The sequence below is a fragment of the Lactuca virosa genome, chromosome 2, assembly GCF_052849685.1.
Source record: "Lactuca virosa cultivar CGN04683 chromosome 2, Lactuca_virosa_CGN04683_v6, whole genome shotgun sequence".
NCBI lineage: Eukaryota > Viridiplantae > Streptophyta > Magnoliopsida > Asterales > Asteraceae > Lactuca > Lactuca virosa.
This window is the reverse complement of record NC_136427.1, coordinates 121,632,282-121,655,143: the sequence shown is the minus strand read 5'-3', so window position 1 is coordinate 121,655,143 and position 22,862 is coordinate 121,632,282. Positions and strand designations below refer to the sequence as shown.

General features: G+C 32.6%; 1 protein-coding gene across 1 annotated transcript; it reads right to left on the bottom strand.

Annotated features, from left to right (window-relative positions):
- Positions 1-12,151: 12,151 nt before the first annotated feature.
- LOC145156486 (protein disulfide-isomerase-like) lies at positions 12,152-15,351 on the bottom strand. The gene is made up of 9 exons (XM_079075828.1): positions 15,088-15,351; positions 14,335-14,365; positions 13,961-14,248; positions 13,686-13,874; positions 13,347-13,610; positions 13,137-13,256; positions 12,923-13,040; positions 12,724-12,836; positions 12,152-12,464 (listed from the first exon to the last, which is right to left on the bottom strand). Exons 1-9 carry the CDS (start codon positions 15,267-15,269, stop codon positions 12,282-12,284), a joined length of 1,488 nt encoding a protein of 495 aa, XP_078931954.1. The 5' UTR covers positions 15,270-15,351; the 3' UTR covers positions 12,152-12,281.
- Between the last annotated feature and the right edge of the window lie 7,511 nt (positions 15,352-22,862).

The window sequence follows — 22,862 nt, the reverse complement described above, 5'->3', positions numbered from 1 at the left end:
TTCATCAAAAGATACTTTGAGACTTGTACCTACAACGAATTGGGAAACACTAATTAGATTGTGTTATAAACCTTCAACGTAAGCTACCTTCCGAATTGTGAATTCCCCATTAGTTATCCTGTCATAACCCTTCATTTATTCAGTAGCATTATTTCCATATTTCACTTTTTTGTCATCTTTCAAAGTCTGATACTCTCTTAATTCATATTTTATTCCTGTCATGTGACAAGAACAACCGATATCTATATATCATTCTGAATCAAACTGATCGTCACGCATAACCTGCAAAATTTAAACAGATTTAAGAACCCAAACCAACTTGGGTCCTTGTGAGAATTTTGATTGAATAGGAAAAATCTTTGTTTTATCAACCCAAAATGATTTTCTGATCAAATTATTGTTTATCCCTTTCTTTTCTTTGAAAACTTCATTTTTTTTATCAGAAAGATTTATTTCAACAAAATTAGATTTTCTTTGAATGTTCTCTTTGTATTTTAAATCCATCTTTTCCACAAACTCATTTTCTTCCTTTTTCAACTTTGCTTCATATTCTTCGAGAGTGAATTCTGGATTGGAAACAACTTTGTTTTCAACGTTAAAATCTTTTGATTTAACAATGCGTTTCGAAAATTATGATTTAGGTGAGTAACTCGATTTTGGTTTTTGAATTTGAGATCAATCATTATTTTGATTAAAAGATCTTGGTGAATTGACAGAACTCTGATTTGAATTCATTCCATTTTTCTTCCAAAATTGTTTTCTTTTAGCCAAATTCTTTGTGTATCTCGCATTTATTTGTCTTTTCTTTGTAATAATTTCCTCAAGAGATTTCCGAACGTTTGCTTTTGGTTTTTCTTTTATGTTAGGTATTTCATTCTTTTCTAGTGAAGATTCACTTGAAACTTCTTTTCTACCACTCGGTCCACCCTCATCATAAAAATTGCTCACACAATTCAATGATTCAGAAACATATTTTCTTTTTGATTTCCAGGAAGTCATTTTTGAGAGACCTTTCGTTTCATCAGCATTGTCAATTGGCTTTGACCAAAAATACTCATCACACCCTTTTGCATTATCAAGAGCAACCATGGATGTTGATTTAGAAGTGTCATTTTTGTCCAATCCTTGTTTTACAAAAACTTGATTTAGAGTTTTCTGAATTCTTGTAAAAACCGTTGCTTCTTCTTTCAAAATTTCCAAACCTTGCTTTTCAACAATTTGAACAAATTCGATTGAGTTTTCAAAAACCAAATTTTTCTTTGGTTCATCAAGATTTTTCACAAAAGTGGAACAATCAATTTTGTCTTCTACATAAATTTCACTCATTTCGCTTTCATCAAATTCACAAATATTCTCTGAATTAAGATTATTATCCGAATTCAAGTTCTTGCATAATAAGTCATATTTCTGCATAGCGCTCATTTTGATTTCTTGTTTATCTTCTTCGGTTAAAATATCTTTCAACATGTTTTTGTGTTCTTTAGAGTTAATATATTCTTTAATTTTCTCAAGTCTAATTATTTAAGAGTCAAAAACATTATCTCCTAAAGATACAATTGATTCACATTTATAACATTCAGCATCAATCTCATCTTCTTTCAGTTCAACAAAGGCAAAATCATTTTATGCAAACCCTTACCTATTTCGCAATCTAAATGAGGTTAAGTTATATTGAAGTACAAAAGTTTAGCAATTAAACAAAAAATATTTTGTTGCTTCAAAAGTACTCTACTATCTCTCTTAAGCAAAATAACATCATCTCAAGATATATTCAACTCAACCTCCAAGGCTTCTATTTTTATTCGCCTCTCCTCATTATTAAATGTTATCCTGTTAAGATTATCATTCAGATTAGAATTACTGATACGAGTCCTTTTTAAGCTATCGCTAAAATCAGAAATCGTATAACGTAAATCATTCAATTCGGAATCATAATGTGATGTAGGAATATTAAGAGATTTAAGAATAGAGTGTACCTTGTCGACAACCCTCTCGGATTCACTCACTTGCTCCTTGCTTGATTTTGTTGCAAAATAGCTAGCTGAAGCTTTTCCACCATCAGTAACGTATCATTTTCCTTCCGAACTCTAAACTATCAGACATTTTCCAGCATACCCTTGCTTTTCAGATTTCACCATGAGACAACCACCATGATCAGGTTTCCTCACTTCATCATCTTCTGAATAAGTGGACCACACTTCAACCTTTCCACCATCACTATCCTCTTAAAAAGAAATTTTAGGGACCCATTTGGGATTCGGATGCGGATAAGAACCTTTGCAAACCCATTGCTTCGGAGAAACATTCAGATCAGACTGAGAAATCACTTTTGAATATTGAGAAAAATTTGATATGGGCTTCTTAGTTGGAACACAAAAATTATCAGACATCTAATGGAACCAACCATAGAACCTTTTCTCATTTCTCTAACTTCTAATTTTGTTTGCGTAGCATACACTCTTTTGCGAAATGATTCTTACCATGACAATAGTTACAGTCATATTCGGAATCACCTAGCAGCTTCTTCTCTTTCTTTTCATCTTCATTCTGAAAGTTCTTATAGCTCTCCTCTCTTGGCTTCTTGTAATTAGATTTGCCTTACTTATACTTGCTTCGGAAATGAAAAAAATTATTCTTAAAGAATTTCTTTGGGTTAGACACCATTAGCACTTTATCTTCCTTAGAGAGATCGTCATAAGAAATGTCAGATTCAGAGTCATTTGTAACTGACTTATTTTTCTTATCACCTTTAGTAACCAGCGCCAATGACCCAACACCATAGATTAGCCTCGCTTCTTTTGTGACTTCATCTTCATGTGATTTCAGAATTCCCACCATTTTTTCCAGAGAATTTTTTTTAAACTGTTCATGAGCCTTAATAGTTGAAACTATCGCTATCCACTCAGATCTGAGACCATTCATGATTGTTACCTTTTCTTCAATAACTCATTGTTGAAGATTGTATTTAAGCATTCTGCTTAACAAGTGATTAAATCGATTGATATTTTGATCTAGATTCTCTTTTGATTTCTACACAAAGGATCCAAACTCTGACAAAAGTGTCATTTGCAGAGAATGTTGCAGGTCGTCATCACCAGAGTATAATTCCTTCAGTCTATATGTTGGGGTGCAAAGTTTTCCATGTATGACTTTGTAATGTGTTGACTTTTGTAAAACCCACTTGCATGTGGTGCATTAGCCTTTTGACTCATGAGATAGAGAGTGAGAGAGAGACATGTAAACACCTCTATATAAGGTGGGTTCTTACCACTTGTAGAGGTGTGCTTGAGAGGTGTAAAAGTTGAGTGTGTAAGTGTGTGTTATTTATGTAGACTAGATCTAGATCCCTTTTTGTAACACAATACATAAACAATACATCTCTTAAACACCGAAATCACCGTGTTCATTGTGCAATCTTTAATTCCGCATGCCAAACCATGTTCTATAATCACATCAATTGGTATCAGAGCGGGTCTTCAAAGATCAACGTGATTTTTTGAAGAACGATTCTCGGTTTGTCAACTTTTGTCACAATTGAAACATTTTTGGTGAGTCTCTCTCTATGATCTCTCTTAATAATTGAATCATGCGTTACGTTTTTTTTCTAATTTGATCGATTTGTTTCGTTGAATCTAATCCGTTTTTACCCCATTGGTGATTCAACAAATTTTGTTTAAAAAGATCAAGCCCAAATCACGAAATTTACTGTTCACTAAACATATTTGAACTCAAAATTTTTAATCTGATTATAGCCCAGTCGATGATCTTACACTATTCATTTAACCAATTTAAAAGCCCAAATTCATTTCCAGGTCAGATGTTCATCTGATTCGTATCAAATACACTTCGTATGATTTTCATTCATTCATTCTTAATCTCAAATGTCTTGGATGATGATGAAGGTTGCAACAGATTCGATCTCTGATTAAAGTCTATTGATCTTGATTTACAATTTTCTCTTGAATCTCTTTTGTTGAAATCAATTTGACTGTAATCTGATAAGAATTGCAAATTGATCAAAATTATTCTTACGATTTCATCTCCTCATTCATAACAATCATTTGTTGTTGATTGTTAATCTGAGTTTAGATATCGATTTTAGATGATTTGTGTATGATGAAATCGAGTTTGTTCGTATCTAAACTTTGAAATCAGAAATTTATTTTGAGATTTTATAAATCTTGGACAAGAACACTTGAAATCAATGAAGAAACATTGAAGAACAGAAGTTTTGGTTTTGATCTGAAATTGTTTTGAAGTTGAAATTGTCGATTTTAGATGTTTGACTTTCAAAAGTCAAAGAACGTTTGAGAATGAACAGCTATTGTTTTGATTTCGTTCTTGATTGAGGTTAGAAATTCGAAGATTTGGTAATGGTGAATGGATTCGAAAACTCGATTGGGAAATCAATTTGGGAATCGATTGAAGTCAAAATAGAGTTCGTTTATGGAAGAATCGCTTGATTTTGAAAATTGGGAACTAGGAAGGTGTAATAATCGAATGCTATTTTGGTTTGAGTTCCATGTTTCGAAGATTTTGGAGTCGATAGACGAACAGGTGGGGTTGTAATGAAAGGTGAAATCGACATTGATGGGTCGAATTTGTTTGAGTTTGTTGACGATGTGCTAAAAGCAAATGGAACCTGTGATAGAAACAGCGAGGAATGAAGCTAGAGTCGATTTGTGCTCAACAGGAATCAGGTTCGCTGGTCAGGGTATGCTTGTGAACAAAATCGTTTTTGTATTGGTTTGTTGATTGATGATGTATAAAACTGAAGAACGAAGGGTTTGATGTGTGAAGGATCAATGTGCTAAGAAGTCGATTTTGGTTTGAAGAAGTTCGATCGATGCGTACTGTTTGAATCCAAAGCATATTATGACTTTGAAGTCGAAATTGGTTGATTAGGTCATTTGATTTTGACAATCGAAGGGTATGTGGTCAACTGATAACGAACGAATAAACGAAGTATGCCTGTTGAAAACAAAGAACTGTAAGAACGAATTTTTGGGATCGATGGACTGGTTTTAACGAAAATTTTTGATTCAGTGATTGAATAGTTAAGATGTTATTCAGAGGCTTCGTATGCCTTCGATTTCGTTAACCAGTGTGAGAAAATTTTTCGTTAGAATGGGATATGGATTTGGTGCTCTGATTGAACGAAGGGGAGAGAGAAAATGGGCAGATGAAGTTTCGTACGAAGGGTGAAGGTGGATTCGTACGAATTGGGGAATTGGGGAAGAAACTCAGAATTTTCGAAAATGACCCCTGACCTTACAAAAGTTTGACATCTTTTACAAAACTTCATACAAATAAACAAAGTTTCGTATGTTTTGAATGAAAAAGAAGAATTTTCGACATTGGTCCCTGAACTTTCGAATGTTTGGCAGTTTTTGTCCAACTTCGACAATTGGGGTATTTTTCGAATGTTTGGAAGACAAAAGGCACAACTTTCGAAATCAGTCCCTGGAGTTTCGGAAATTTGGCAGTTTTTGTCCAAATTCGAAAAAGGACTGTTTTTGCTGAGAAATTGAAGAATATGCATTTCAGGCCTCTACAGTTTGTGCAAATTGACGCTTTCTACCCAGCTTTGGAAAAGGGGGAGAGTTTTGCATTTTTGGCTGTTTTGGGCGCACCGGGTCACTGCAGAATTTTGAAATTGACAATTTCTACCTATTTTTGAGAAATTTTGTCAAAGGCGGTCCGTGAACGAAGCTAAAAATTGAATATTTTTTGGGTTTTCCGGATTAAAGCACAAAGTTTATGTCACATGTTAAGGGGGAATTTTGTCACGAAAAATTCCGAATAGAGCACGTTCTCTTTCCTTGAAGGTTTTATAATCAAATTTCGATTATAAAAAGGGGGAGAAATTTATATGGAAATTCGAACTTGAATTTTTCGTATTACGCGGATTTGAAGACCGAAATGACCTTGAATTTTTGAAGTACACGAAATGATGCGATTGGAGATTTAGAAGTGATTTCGCTTCGAAATGGGTTTGGTTTTATTGAAGATTTTTGGGGTGTGTTTTTATGCTCAACTTTTGGGTGATCAATTTGGAGTTTGAGAAGCTCGTGATCATTCGTTGATGCTCGGTTTGTACGGTCTCACATCCTAGAGCCCAAATTGAAGAATCATGGAAGAATTGAAGATTGAAGTTCGTTTCGACATGTGTCACCCTTGAGGCTCGGATCGCGTAGTTGCTCGATTTTGGAAGATTTGAAGTGGGTCATCCATTCCTAACTTTGAGGGGGAGAATGTTGGGGTGCAAAGTTTTCCATGTATGACTTTGTAATGTGTTGACTTTTGTAAAACCCACTTGCATGTGGTGCATTAGCCTTTTGACTCATGAGATAGAGAGTGAGAGAGAGACATGTAAACACCTCTATATAAGGTGGGTTCATACCACTTGTAGAGGTGTGCTTGAGAGGTGTAAAAGTTGAGTGTGTAAGTGTGTGTTATTTATGTAGACTAGATCTAGATCCCTTTTGTAACACAATACATAATCAATACATCTCTTAAACACCGAAATCACCGTGTTCATTGTGCAATCTTTAATTCCGCATGCCAAACCATGTTCTATAATCACAATACTATGCTAGATTTTCTTTGCAGTGTTGTGTGAGTTGACAAGACAGAATGTGTCAGGAGGAAGAGAGAATCGAATGATTCTCATTGCCTTCAAATTACACATCAGCTTGTCCTTTTCATCATTCGGAATTTCTATATTTTCAGCAATGATTGCATCATATTGAGCTTGAGTTTTGACTTCTTATCTCATACCAGAGTACTTATACGTTTCAACCGTCATTACGTGCTAAATGCTAGATCCATGTGTTTCGATTCCCATCACATAATCTTTAAAATAAAGAGCCCAAACTTCGTAATCTTCAGGAAAAAGGATAGGAATCCTTGTTGTTGATCCAATGCTGCTTGGGATATTGAGAGAGAGAGAGAGAGTGAAGATCATCGTTAGGCATTTTAGCGAGATTTCAATGAAACTGAATATAGAATCGGATGTGTAAGCTTGAATCGAGTTCAAGGGAAAATGAATGATTTAGATCTGAGATCTACAATCAACTTGCAAAGAAGAGATTGCAAAATGAAGAAATGATTGAGATAACAAAAATAAATCTGAGAAAACTGAAAAAACCCTTAAGTCGACAGAAGAATAGCGATTAGATTACACTATCTCCTGCTCTAATACCAATTGTTAGAATAAGATGATCGATCGATTCTATATTATAAGATGAATTAATGATTTGGAATGATAATGATTGAAAAGATGTTGAACTTCATTCACTTAGCATTAGAACAATTTGTACACAAGATCAGAACTATTCTTTTAATGCTAGGACGACGTCTCCAAAAAAAGACAATAATAGTACATTATTTATAGACGTAAAGGATAAAGATTCCGAAAACAGACATGCCCATTTCGGAATCAGAACAAGACTAAATTCTGAAAACAGTTATTTTTACACAGGTAATGACTTAACAGATCACATGGATTGTAGTCTAATCTCGATCTTGAACTAAGAGTTATAAAGAAGGCTTAGTCAAATTAGGTTTGATATTGGGTAGTCTCGTTTTAGGGACATGTTTGATAGGAACGCAGAGTAGAGTTGTGTTCCATGACACTATCGGGTGTCGATGTACGAATTTCGTACTAGATTACAATATACTATTCCTTTTTGATGACCAGTAATGGTGGGTCCAGATCAGGAAAGTGTAATGGTATGTCTGGTTATTCCCAGAGTAAGATGACAACAATTGATCATTCTAGATGGTCTTATGAATTATGTTGCTAGAGTGGGCTCATAACCCATAGACATAGATGAAATGGGATACCATATTCATGAAAATACTTTGATGGCTCATGTGTCTTTATGAATTACACCAGAAAAGGAAGCCCCTATCTGTGTAGTCAAACCATTGCTCTAAAAACGGTTTATCTTCCTGATAATCGTGGACTAGGATTTGTGAGAAAATATTTCTTTTGGTTCTGAAAATTAGAGGATGTCACACAGAGTATCCTCCCGGATTTCGCCAACAACAAACAGTTATTTAATGTTGAAGACTCACTGCCTCAGAGAAAAATAAAAGAAAAGAAAAAGGCATCAACATTGATAGATCTCGTCAAACAAATTTTCAACATCAACACTGCAACCAACACATAGGTGGAACAGACCAAGAAAAAAAATTGGGCATTTTCAAAGATAATAAAGAACATAAATCGCATTGTTGGAGCGGTAGATGGAGAACCAAGATAGGGAGTATTTTCTCCGACCGCATGATAAATTGGCTAGAGATATTTTGCGCACGGTGCTTGAAAGGAAATGAAAAATTGAAACTAAATATGGTTGGGAGTTATAGAACCCGTGAAGTTCAGAATGCCGACATCATTTGAGTGGAAAATCTTTTTCTTTTTTTTTTCTTTTATTTGTTTTTATTTTTATTTTTATTTTCTTTTTTATTAAGATCGTCTATATGTACGTTTTTTTATTTTATATATATATATATATATATATATATATATATATATATATATATATATATATATATATATACTTGTTTCATTATCTATAAATATGTATGTTTGTTTCATTTTCTCCCTATCTTTTCTCTCTTTTCAAAATGAATCCAAACCTTCGAAAAATAGTAATGGAAGGTAACAACGATAGTTCATCATATGAGGATGAACTTATCAATAATAATTTGCTACCTGCGTTGTCTCGTACTTCACAACTTGTTATTTAGAATAATGCTACTTCAAGCAACATTCAAAGGACAAACACAATCCAAAGAGATCATTTAGTGGTTGAACGACTAATGATCTGGCATTACATTACCTATGACTCAGCCTATTTTATGCGACTTTTTGGTGACATGGAGATGAAATATCCCTATTTTCAGACAACATAGGATGCAACAAATCAAAGAAGTTTCAATGCGCTACAAAAATGCACATCAACAATACGTTAATTAGCAAATAGTTATAACCCAGACTCGTTAGATGAGTATCTAAATATGTCAGAAAGAACTTCTCGTGAAGCTCTTGAAAACTTTTGCTATTGTATTGTTTAAATGGTATAAGGCTGAATATTTACGCCGTCCAACATCCACTAACATTTAATTTTTTTCTGAAGCACATGAAGCTATACATGGATTCCCTAGAATGCTTGGTCACATTGACTGCACACATTAGAATCGGAGGAATTGTCCAATGGAATTGAGAGTCCAATACATGAGGGGTCACCATCAGTATCCAAAATGATACTAGAAGCTGTGACATCACAAGATTTATGGTTTGGGCATGCATTCTATGGTGTAGCCGGTTCAAACAATTATTTAAACGTCCTCAACCAATCACCGCTGTTGGTGAGAAATATCATGGAATAGGAGGTAATTGTTCATTTTATCTGAATGATGAACACTACAAAGATGGTTACTATCTTGCGGATGGAATGGGCTGTATTTGTGAAGGCATATCGATATCTAGTTACCGAAAAAAGATGGTTCAAGACGGCACAAGAATCAACAAGAAAGAACGTAGAACGTGCTTTTGGGGGGTCCTTAAAGGACGATGGGACATATTAAAAATGTCTGGCTTTAACGGCCATATATATATATATATATATATATATATATATATATATATATATATATATATATATATATATATATATATATATATATATATATATGCTTAGGTTATTCTATTCAAACTAATTATTGTACATCTATCGTATGCTATGAGAATTACTAAGAGAATGAGTTGTTTAGCAATGCGAATACGTTCAACCTTACAAGAATATCGTCAATTTCATGCATTCTCGTTAATTATTATTTTTTTTTTGTTCTCATACATCGTTTTTCACTCATTTTCATTCTGACAGAATACGACCCAATAAAACATTCTGATAGAAATGAGAATAATAATAATAAGTGTATAATAACCTTATAGACAATTTAATTAGTGAGAATATATGTTAATGACAATAGTTATGTAAGATTGAACGTATTTATATTATCAAACAACATATTTTCTTTACCCAAAAAAAACGGTTCATGTACGTTTGTATTATACTATACAATATGATATTAAAATATGAGGGTACTGCGATATCTCCTGTGCATTAGCCCCCCCCCCCCTCCCCCTCCCAATGACGAAGTCGATGACCCTGAAATAATACATGAATTGCGTAATCCTGAAACCTACCACCAGCTTCGATCTGATCTTACTAATCACATTGAACATTTCTACATTCCAACTTTGGATAACTAGTTAATTTTAATTGTCGTTTTAGGATTTTAATTATTTTGTCTTTTTTAAGTGTGTTTTTTAGTTATCGTGTTTTATAACTATTATGTGTTTTATTATTTGTAGTGTGGTTTTTTAGTTAAATGTTATTTTTAATATTGTTTTAGATTTTTTTTTTGCTTTAAATTAGCAAAATTTTCTTTTAAATGAAATTTTTTTATGTTTTATTTTATTGTATATTTTCTAATTTAATTAAATAAAAAAGAAATCTGACAAGTAGGTTGAATGAGTTGGAAAAGATATTGTTTCCATATGTTGTGGGTTGAAAAAGATGAAGCGAGAGGCGAGAGAAAAAACTGATGTGACAGTGGGTTAAGTGGGTTGGGAGGAAAAAATTTCATCCTCCCTAAGTACGAAAAGATAGTTTTGCCTTGGGTCTTGTTTGATTTAAGTCTGATCGAGTCCGGTAAAAAAATGTCTTACTCGGTCGATCAATGTGGGTTAGTGTGTTTTATATGTGGAATAAGACCATGGGACGTGGTCAACACCCTCTGACTCAGTAAGTGAAACGAAAGTAACTGACTCGGTCCTATTTGTTTTCTCCACATTTTTGCCATTTGCATCACTGGTCCATTGACATTCTAGCTACCACAAAACCAACCATATACATAACCAGGAAACCACAACCCCTGTTCATCCTTTTAACCCCATCCAAAAAATCGCATCTTCGCGAGAGAGGGAGAGAGGGAGAGGGGAGTACCCTTTTACCTATGTTGATCGAGTTCAGAAGGATTGAAAATTGTGATCGATCGAAGAGAACAAGGATAAGAAGAGGGTGAGGATGTTTAGTAATAATGTTGGATTCCACCATTGGCATTCTTGGAGTTTTTGTGGTCGTCTATGGATACATGGTTGTTTTTCCCACCGGAAGGGAACAAAAATTAAGATTTGTAGTGGTGGTGTTATTTATCATGGTTGATGGTTCAGGAGGCGTAGAACTGCCCTGGAAAAGAGCTGCAACTTTTGTATGGAGATTGAGTCACATCTCATTATCTCTCTAGAATTGAATGAAATGGAAAGTGATGAGAGAAAAAAGGGTGTGTATTAATTTATTATAAGGAGGTTGAAAACACCACTGACTCATGCGACTGGGTGCTTTACATGTCTATTATATTTGGTTATATTATTATTTTTAAAATTCATCACTACTCAAAAATGTTAATTTTTAAATGATATAGAGGTAAATTTTTAAATGCTATAGAAGTAATTCATTTTTAAATGATATTAGTTGGCATAAATAAAACTAAAGGGTAAAATTATCATTTTTTGCATTCGGCACAATAAGGTTGGAGACATAATCAAACAATATAGTTTCAATCAGAAACAAATACAATTAGAGCTTCTGACTCAGTTACATTTTACTTAGTCAGTAACTATCTAACAAACCTTGGTTATGTTGAAACCTAAATGTTATAAGCAAACACTTCTTAATATTTCTAGACATATTTTTTTGGTAAATAACCTATTCGGCTTTTATGTGTGAGCATGATTTTCAAATTGTAACCACCAATACATGTATGAAAAAGTAGAGTTCAAAGGTGCATGAAAAACTTCCCACACGAAATGTTTAGTGAAAAACGGTTTTATATCAAGTAAAAAACGGAACATGCAAATTTTGATGTCTATATCAAGTACAAAATGGTTTTATATCAGTGATTCAGTTTCTCGAGTTTAAACTTACTAAAATAGAATACATGTAATTTTAAAACTTAAAAAAGCTTTTAATTGATGGTCTCTTTTATACCAGTTTACTTTTTTCCTTTTACTGAATTCCATATCTCTTATTTTATCCATTTTCATGTAAACTACGTGAATCTCAAACAACATGAATTTACCACCATAAAACACGGCAAAATCCGCGATTTAACTTAATGTCTCGAAACTCTAAAAGAGTACACATCCAAGATCCAACTACCCAAAGATAGGAAAAAAAAAAAAAAAAAAAAGAAATTCAAACTCTTCAAAGCTCATCTCTAAGCGATTCAGAAACCGGTTCAATGTTCTTGTGAATGAAGTCGATGATATCCTCCTTTGTCCTATTCCCATCATATGAAGTGAATTTACCACTTGCTGATCTAAAGTAAAGACTCGGGTAACCTTTAACATCAAATGTATCGCTTGGAATGTCGTTTTGAGTCCCATCCTGAAAGAAACATATTATGAAAAAACAATTGTCACGATGGGTTTCAATTGAGTTTCACTTTTTTGTTTGTTTGTTTATGCGTTGATCAAAAAGGAAAAGTTGATATTAAACCGAAACATCTACTTTAGGTCCTTCAACTTTTAGGTTTGTACATTTCTAGTTTCTTTAATTAATTATATAGTGACAGTTTACACGTAACAATTAATTAGTTGTAATTATATTAATTTATAAACTTATTGCATCAAAATAAAAGTAATACCAATTTGGCAATTACGACACTAGGATCCTTTTCAAATGACACGGCAACTTCGTCCAAGATTGGAGCAAGTTTTTTACAGTGCCCACACCATGGTGCATAGATCTCTAGTAAAACTGTGAAACAAAGATTTTTAGATATCATACTTTTATTATTATCAATAAAAAAAAAAATGTTGGATCAATTATTAATTTGAATTTACCATTCTTTTTGGAGTCCAAAACCATTTCTCTAAGACTCTTGGCAACAACCACCTTCACAGGCTCATCGTTCTTTTCCGGAATTGGCTCAGATTTTATAAACGGCTTTAGCTTTCCCTCCTACAAGGAAATATTAGTTTTAAGTGCATAAGTTCAAGAATTCTTACATTTTCTTTGAATAAAATGAAAATATATTTGTAATTAGTACAAACATACTGTGTAGTCCTTCAACCAAGGAACAATCTGAGAAACTTCCACATTTGGCTTCACATAATTCACACCTTCGGTGTCTTGTAGAATGAGGACAGGTGCTTGATCTTCTTTAACTCCAAAATACTGTTCATCAAGCAAGGTTAAAATGAAAATTTCAAAATAAGAAATGAAATCAAAAGAAATTTTGATTTAATTATTGAGAAAGATAGATACCTGGAAGACACCTTGACTATCTGCAACATTACCGATGAGGAAATGTAGTCCTTTTCCTTTGTACAATCCAGCAACTTCATGATATAATGATTTGAAATTATCGATTTTATCATGATTATAATCCACCAAGAACATCACCTTTGCTTCTGCACTTTCAAAGTATTTGCTTAAAAATACAGCGTATTCAGGGCTTTGGTCGAAAAGAGTCACAAGAGGAGTGCTAGCTTCTTCAATGAACTTCTCCATAGCCTCGACATTGAATTCCTGAAATCTCGCATAGCAGGTGTAATTCAATTTCTAAAATAAAAAAACGAATGATAAAAAGATACACAATAATACCTTGGAATCAACAAAAAGTTCATCGAAAGGCTTTAGCAATCTAAGAGTTGGCTTTGTAATCGTTGATTCCCCACGAGGAATGAGCTCCGGATTTGTAGTATGGCCAAAATCATAGTCGGATCGCAACTTTTCAGCAAGAATCATGAAATTATCATATTCTTCCCCTGAGAATTTGGGGAAAATCCCTACCTGAAATGATAATAAATCGATACATCAAACTCATGTCCAATTTACAGAGTGAGGAGATGAAAAGGGAGAGAAGTGAAAATGCTTACAATAAAGATCTTTTTGTGATCTATAAGGCTTTCGACATCTTCTGAAGTTTTGATTTCATATGATGCAGGGCCAACTTGTTTCTTCAAATAAGTCACGATGCCATCAGCTTCTCTTGGGCCTTTATATTCCTGAATGTTCTCCCCTCCATTTCTTAAGATCTTGATTGTGGGGAAGCCTTGTATCTCAAATTTCTCTACGAATTCTTTGTTTTCTTCAGCATTGGCGTCAACTTTAGCCAAAACAATTGCAGGGTCATGACTTGAAAGTGCAGATGCAGCTTTTTCATACTGCAGATAGATATTTAGAATAAATATGTAACAAATAAGAATTTTTTTTCCCCATAGATATACTTATTTGTGAACAAGATATGTACCTCTGGAGCAAGCTGCTGACAGTGACCACACCTGTCATGCAATTAACAGAAGTTCATTTCATATATGATTTTCGGAAAAAGTGAAATGTTCATATGAATAAAGATCTGACTTTTTAATCTCATGGATGTTAATGCATATACTACCAATTCTGCCATTGCAATGAGTGGATAATCGGCAAAGTAGTACGTGTTCAGAATTGTCCATTTATAAGGTAAATAATTACCTTGATTGTAAACAATTTATGAAACAAATAAGAGCTTAATCTAGGATCATAGTTGATTTGAGAATTGGAGAGAATATGAACCAAGAATAAAACGCATAAACTGCATTCACTTAAAAGTTAAAACAGTTCAGAGCGATATAAATTTTTTTCAAAAAATTTAAAAAAAATAAAAGAAAAGGTTGAAATTAAATGCTCTTAAATTAGCCTTAAATTAGTATAAAGTCAAAGAAATAAAATTTATATGGAAATTCTTTATCTTCTCCGATATATATCATCTATAAATTGATATGAACTCTTTATCACCAGACACACACACAGATATACACACAGAGAGAACGAAACCTCATAACACATCAATTCAGTTGCATGCAATTGAGAAAACATTGAATTGAAAGCAGAATAAAGTAATGCCTCATTTTCAAAGATTTTAAATCGGCAAAAACAATGTTTAATTTGTAAAAATTTTCAGTTAATCCAAAGAAAAACGAAGGAAAAAGCATGAATTATATCATAGGAGATAGAGAAGTACCAAGGAGCATAGAATTCAACAACGATGAAATTGTGTTTTGACACAATCTCCGAAAAATTCGAGTGATCCAAAGTCAATACATATTCCTTCTCCTCCTCAGAAGCAGAAGAGATCGAGACAGAGGATGATAGAAATACAAAAACACACAACAACAGAACACTAGAGATCCTAGAAAACTCCATAACCAGTTTCTCTCCCTCTACTCTGACCTTCTAAACTTCACAAAATTTTCATGCGATAGAGAAGATGATGATATAGCGGGGTCTGTTCAGCGTGAATAAATAGGTGGTAAGGTGTGGGAAGGAGACCCAATACGACACCGTGTTGTTAGGATTTATGTATAATTATAGTATTATGTAAATTATGTAAATAATGGAATATTTTGGACATCTTATTCGGGTATTAATGACTCGCAATAAATAAATAAAACTGAATGAATAGCATTAATATTAAATTACACAAATACTCCCTAAGGTTTGGGTAATATAAATGTTTAGTCTCTAATTTTTATTTTTATTTTTACTTCAAAAGATATCTATAACATATTTTCGTTGTAAATTTGGTAATTATCATACATAAAAATATTATTTTTCCTTTATTAATTTCTTTTTTAATCTATTTATTTTCTATATAACTTATTATAGAGTAATTGCAAAAGTGGTCCTTGTGGCATCCTTAAAAATATAATTTGAATCTATTTGTTTATTCCTATCATAAAGAGTGATTATAAAATTTTCATTATTTTGTTATTAATTAAGAGACGTTTTTTTAATTTTTCTTTGAAAGGTTTATGTCTGTATTAAGGAATATATTCAAAATTTGATAAAACTAAGCAATTTTGTTAAGTTAAATATCAAAAGTTTATATCAAACCAATATAAAAATTATCCTATGTTTTAACTTTTAAACAAACTAATTAAACCAATTAAGTTGAATTTTATTTGGTTCATTTTTAGTTAGAGAAATTAAATATCATCATACCTTTTCTTCCTATATATCTTCCTACCCATATGAAATGATAACATGTGTCATATTTTGAAAAAATTAATTATATTTTTGGACACTTGTCATCATTTCCATTGGGTAGGAAGATAATTAGGAAGAAAAGTAAGAGGATATTTAATTTCTCTTTTAGTTAATATTTTAAAGTCAATATCATTCATTGATTGTCATCTTTTACTTTTAATTTGAGATAATAAAATATTTATATGATGAAACCAAAACAGAAATATATCTTTATCTTTATTACAAAACCACATACTTATATTTAAAAAAAAATAAAGTCATACTATTATTTTTATAATAATGCATCATATTTTTTTCATAAAAATAAATATATTTGTATTAAGAAAAATAAAAATAAATTTTGAAAAATACATAATATAAGAATTAAAAAGAAATAAAATATTTTTTTTATACTTCAAATATTTTTAAATGAAAAAAAAACAAATATCATTAATGATGTATTGTAGTTTAAATATTTTAGATAAAGTTTAGATAACAAAATTTATTCATATATTAAATAAAATATATTTAGATTAAATAATAAAATTAGTAAGCTTTTTTTTTAGTTATGTATATATTACATTTTCTATATTTTACTTTTTTACCCTTTTATTTGATTTATAATTATTAATACAATATTTAATATACTTCTTTTAAATTTCATAAATCAAATAAAAAAGGTTAAAAAACAAAAATATAGAGAAAGTAATATTTATACAAGTAAATGTCAACTAAATGTCAGAAATGGTCCTTAGGTGATGTTTCACAAATTGTCCTTAGACAAAGTTTTACAAATGATCATTGGGCGAATGTTTCAAAAAATGTTAGAAATCGTCATTATCTAAAATTCCCTCAATTTAAAGCCTCCATCAAATGGACGTCCATCATAAGGATTATTGGTGTGCTAAGTTTTGTTGAAATGGACCATTCATATAAACAAAAAAAGTTTCATAATAACTGTTTTTAAGACAATTTTAAAAACATATGGATTATTTGTGAAATTCTTTCTTAAGATAATCAGAATTGGAGGTGTGTGGCAATGAAGAGATCATTTTTAAGTGTCATGAAATAATAAGTATTTATTTGATAATTGTAAAAAGATTTACATGGCATTGTAAAATTATTTTAACAAAAACTACCCCTAATCATAAGTACCATTTGTATAATTTACTTTAACATTAATTAAGATAATGCAAAATTTCACAAATTGTCCTTATGGTTTTCATTTTTTTCTGTAAAATGGTTTTGTTGAAACCATTTTCGCAAGAATGGTTTCTACGGAGGAAACCTTGCACCTCATTAGTCCTTATTAATAACACTGTTAGTTTTCTGTTAAATATAATATGAAAAGACTATATTTCCCCTCCTTTATTTGATTATTAACCAGTGGGTCTCTCTCTCTCTCTCTCTCTATATATATATATATATATATATATATATATATATATATATATATATATATATATATATATATATATATATATATATATATATATATATATATATATATATATATGTGTGAAAAAAAGAAACCTCACACCCCACCCACTTCCCCGACCCCTATTCTCAATATTGGGACCCCTCATCCAATTGCCTCCAACTTCGAGTTCCACCTACAATTATGGTGCCCAAATCCTTCATCCTCCATATTGCTTTTTTGTTTGCTTGTACCTCAATTTCCATGGAGTGATAGTTGGAAAAACCATATATTTACCAAAACAAACCTTATTGGACAATAAAGACTCATTTAATATATGTATTTATCAACTCCTTTATTATAGGAGTGTATTTTTGCAATTTTGTATTTTCTATGATTATAAATACATGAAAATCACACAAAGATACGTGTGGTTGATTTTCTCAATATTCTATATGGTATCAACCTAACAACCTTCCACTTTCCTCCCTCAATTTTGTCTCTCTTTCTTTTCTACCCTAATCAGCATCGATCATCTTCCTGGTTCCTCTCCATGTCGACATCACAAGATGAAACATTTCCAATGAATACTCTTCTTCATATGATTCCTATCAAGTTATGCTCGACTAGTTATCTCTTATGGCAGAATCAGATGTTTCCTCTCTTTTCTTATTAAAAGCTCTCAAACCATATCAATGGCATTGTTGTTGCACCGCTACTCACTATTACCGTTGAAGACAAAATTATCCCAAATCCTACCTACTCTACTTGGCACGATCTTGACCAGAAGACTATCATCCTTCTCAACTCATCTCTTACCGAGGAAGTTGCCTCTGAAATTCTAGGTCTCACCACAGTTCGCACTATTTGGCTTGTATAAGAATCAGCTTGCAACAACTCTTCTGTTGAAATGATTCACTCTCTTCATGATTTTCTTAGGGAGCCTTCAAAAGGACCATCCTCAGTTTCTGAGTATGGTCGTCAGTTTATGAATGTTTATGATAAGCTTGCTGCCATAGGAATGCCGGTTGAGGAGATGCATAAACTCCATTGGTTTTTTTACGGGTTAGGACCATCCTATGAAACATTCTCCAATGCGATCAGGACTTCCAAACCCTCACCAACTTTTCGTGACTTGCTATCTCAAGCCAAAAGTCATGAGATGTGTCTTCAATCTCTAGATGGTTCTATCACCCACCTCCTGCGTTTATGTCTCAACAATCCAGATCCAAAAATACCCGGGACAAACAACAACATTACACTCGTGGAGGTGATACAGGTGGAATTTCAAACGGTGGCAGAGTTCGTGGGGTTCGCAATCCTATCCACTGTCAACTATATCGTACAAATGGTCATTATGCCTCCTCTTGACCCAATCTCCATAACTACTGTAACGCCCACGTTTCTCGCTAGGCATTAATAAAATGATATAATTATAATGTTCAACAAGTGTAACCTTTCTAAGAATAAACAAAGAGAATTATTAAGCATTATGTGTTCTATGAGTAGTTATATCTAGCATACGTGCTTAAAACGATATAATGAAATAAGAAATAAAATACGCGTTGTAAATAGATTAATAATTAGGACGAATAACCTTGATGAAAGTCGAAGTAGTCGTGATGAGGATTATGGGGATATAAGGAACGCTTAAGTCGGGCTTTAAACGAAGAAGTTATGACCCATTGAACTTTCACGTTCGACCAAGTACGACATCAAGTGTCGTAAATCGTGAGTCGGAGATTGCTGATTAGCCTTAGTGATCTAAACGAAAGTTGTAGTAATAAAAAAATCGAGAGCGTGTGTCACACCCCCGACCGTCGACGGAAACGCTGAGGTGCGCGATGTATACCAGTAATCACAGTTATTGAACATACACTGAACAATAAAAATATAATATTTTATTATTACCAAAATAGAAGTTACATTGATAATAGTTATTGTTGAATCGCTACACACGCCTAACAATCCGACGTTCACAATTGTGTGATAAAAATATCGGAGGATCTTCTGTACGAACACTTACGGCCTTATAAATAACCTGAAAATACATGCATTAAGATACGTCAACAAAATTGTTGGTGAGTTCTAGAGGGTTTGACACAAAGTATTTTTATACTCAAAACTGTTTTATAAAATTTATCTGGTTGACTAGCTTTTATAAATACGTACTTTTCTATCGAAAGTATAAAATAATTGAGTTATAAAAGTATATTTAGAATCATTTAGAAATATCGTTTGCTCAAATCCAAAAATACACCATTTATTAAATATATAAGTAAATCAAACTTATAACAAATTTTTACGGTTCCCACGACCAAAATGCTTTTTATATAAAGATTTTGAATACCAATTTATATAAAATAAAGTCATATCACTCTTTCTGAATACATAAAATTGCCAAATTTACTCTTGAAACCTTGTACAAGTATTTGTATAGTTTATATGTAAAACTCATAAGTTTCAAATTTATAAACTTTGTAAATTCGTGTCGTGGTATAATTAAGTATTATCTTACTTAATTTGGAAACCGAAATTAACTAGTGGGGCAAACTCCTCCCACATAAATATTGTGTTTTCATATAAAATCAATGGGTTTATATAAATAACTTATTAATTGTAAGTTAATAAACCTTAACCAATGTCATGTTGTTAATTAAGTGTTATATAACTTAATTTCTAGTATTGACACTTATCGTTTTGAGTCACAAACTATCCTGCTAGATACAGTCTCTTCCAACTAGTATGAGTGAATAATGACCCCGTATAACCTAATGCAAATTTTATACGGTAACAAAACAAATATGAGATCTAAGATGAGCCTTTAACCGACACTATAAGCGTTCCTGCCCCGAAAGAGCACAATACATTGGAGGCATGTAAGGGTCGAATTGTTGTAATTAGTCGAAATGTATTTTGAACTCTTCGAATGTTTTGAAATGTATTTTACTAGGGCGCTTTTCTTCGAAGCTTAAGTGTCTATGCCTTAGAATATTTTTTTGTACGCTTTCGGTTTCCTATAAATAGGGTTATTTACTAGAGTTAGATAAGAGTTTTTTACAGACCTGTCTATTGTACTCTGTAAACATTCGAAAGCGTAATAGAGCTGAAACAAGATCATATTTACATCCGGTGTTCAATCTCGCATTCTTACTTGAATTCATACTCTGATTAATTCAATACTCGATTCTTTGATTCTTCAATTGGTATCAGAGCAGGAATCACATCTGTGATTTGATTTTCATCCATTCAAAAAGTTTTTGAATCAAATTTTTGGTTCAAAAGTTTCCGCACTTTTTGATCGTGAAAAACTTGTCTAGATTTTAGTTTGTGATTTGATTCTGCATTTGAATTGTTGAATCGAGTGTTTTTCTTTCAATTCCGATTTGAATCAACTAGTTTGTTTTCAAATTTCCATTTCTTCTTAAAAAGTTTCAAATTCAGCTTCCGTACAACAATGGCGAGTTTCAATCTCAATTCGATGACCTCGTTTTCTCATCTGTTAGGTTCATCAACCAAAATTCCAATGCTAATCCCTGAATATTATGATCAGTGGGCTGATCGTATGCAGGATTATCTGAATGGTCTTGATGAAGAATTATGGTCATGTATCACTGGAAATGTCAATGTTCCAGTGAATGTTCAACCAATCGGATCTTCTTCCACAAGTTCTGATGTTGATAATCAATCTGATCGTCTGAAGAAACTGGAGAAGAGGTGTATGAGGGAACTGCGAGGAGCTTTACCTCCAGTTGTGTACAACTATATAAGGAGTTGTACAACTGAAAAGGAGATCTGGAACAGTCTGAAAGATAAGTTTCAAGGAAGTGAGAAGACGAAAATCAATTCAGTCAAACAGTGTTTGGTTGAGCTGAAAGATTTCAGACAAAAAGAAGGTGAAACAATCGAAGTCTACTATGATCGACTAAATGAGTTAATCTATCGTTGTAATCGCTATGGAATTACCAGGACTTCAATGGAATTCAATCTCATCTTTGTGATGGGTCTTCGAAAAGAATGGAGAAGCGTTAGTATGATGGTGAAGAATCAGCAAAGTTTTGATACATCAACTCTCAATGATTTGTACAATCAGTTGAAAACACACGGAACTGAGGTAAATGAAATTGCTGAAGAGACGAAGCTAAATTTGGGAGGTCCATTGGCACTTGTGTCAAATATATCTGAAAAAGAAGCAGAAAATGGTGATTCTGAGGAAGAAGAAGGATTCATCATGAATTCGGATGATGAGGCAATAGCTTTTTACTCGAATAATCGTGTTAATAAGTTTTTCAAAAAGCCGTTCAATCCAAAAACTAAGCTTGCTGAGGTAAAAGGAAGTGCTGTGAGTAAAACTGCTGATGAGGAGAAAAAGAAAGTTGAGAAGAAAGATTCGAAAATATCTGAAGAAAAGATTGAGAAAAAGCTGAAAGGTGATGATGGAATAGATTGTCATTATTGCAACGGTGCGAATCATCTTGCGAATGACTGTATGCTTCAGAAGAAGGATGAGAGGAAGAATAAAGTCAAGGATGAGGCGTATTATGCAGAGAGGCTTGAGGAGGTTCGTCCGAAAGCCAAGAATTTTTCATTGGTTGCAAAGGGTGAACATGAGGATGAAGATGGAACTTATCAAATCTGGTCATCCGGATCAGACGATGAAGAAATGAGAAATCCAACACATGGAGCGATGTATGCGAAAATGGAGGAGGACTCAGATGATGAGGAATTCGAAGTGAAAGGACGATGCTTCGTATCCAAAACGGCAGACAAATCTCCAATGACAACAAAGGTACGTAAAATTCTCGAATCTTTTAATATTCCTACACATGCTTATGATTCTGAACTAATATCTTTTGATGAGACGATTACTTATTTTGATTCAATTGTTGTGTCTGCTAGCAATGAGGCCAACAAGTTGTCAATGGAGTTGTTAGAGACCAAAAAGCGATCAGATATGAAAATACGCAAAATTGAATGTTTGGAATTACAAATAACAAATATTATGTGTGATAGGGATACTTTAACGAGTGAAGTCAAACTTTTGCTAGCACAAAGAAACATTTATTGTAATTCTGCTAAAAGACTTTATGGCAAATTAACTGATTTACATCATTCATGTGACATAAGTAAAGAGCAACATAGAAAATTACTACCTTTTCTAGCATTAGAAAGAGCTAAGGTAGATAATATTCCGTATGATTGTGAGCAAATAATAGCTGATTTTGACAAAGTTCCTGATGATAGATATAAATATGGAATTGTCAAAATTGATGAATGTCTTGATGCGAATGAATTAGTTAACATCGTGAATGATACTTTGACTAAATCTGAACAAATTCAAATTTTGAAAAAGA

Coding starts and splice junctions, on each gene's coding strand:
- LOC145156486 (XM_079075828.1), bottom strand. CDS start 15,269: ATGGAGTTTTCTAGGATCTCTAGTGTTCTGTTGTTGTGTGTTTTTGTA. Junction 13,875..13,960: donor ATCACAAAAAGATCTTTATT/GTAAGCATTTTC, acceptor TTATCATTTCAG/GTAGGGATTTTCCCCAAATT. Junction 12,837..12,922: donor TTTGGACTCCAAAAAGAATG/GTAAATTCAAAT, acceptor TTTGTTTCACAG/TTTTACTAGAGATCTATGCA.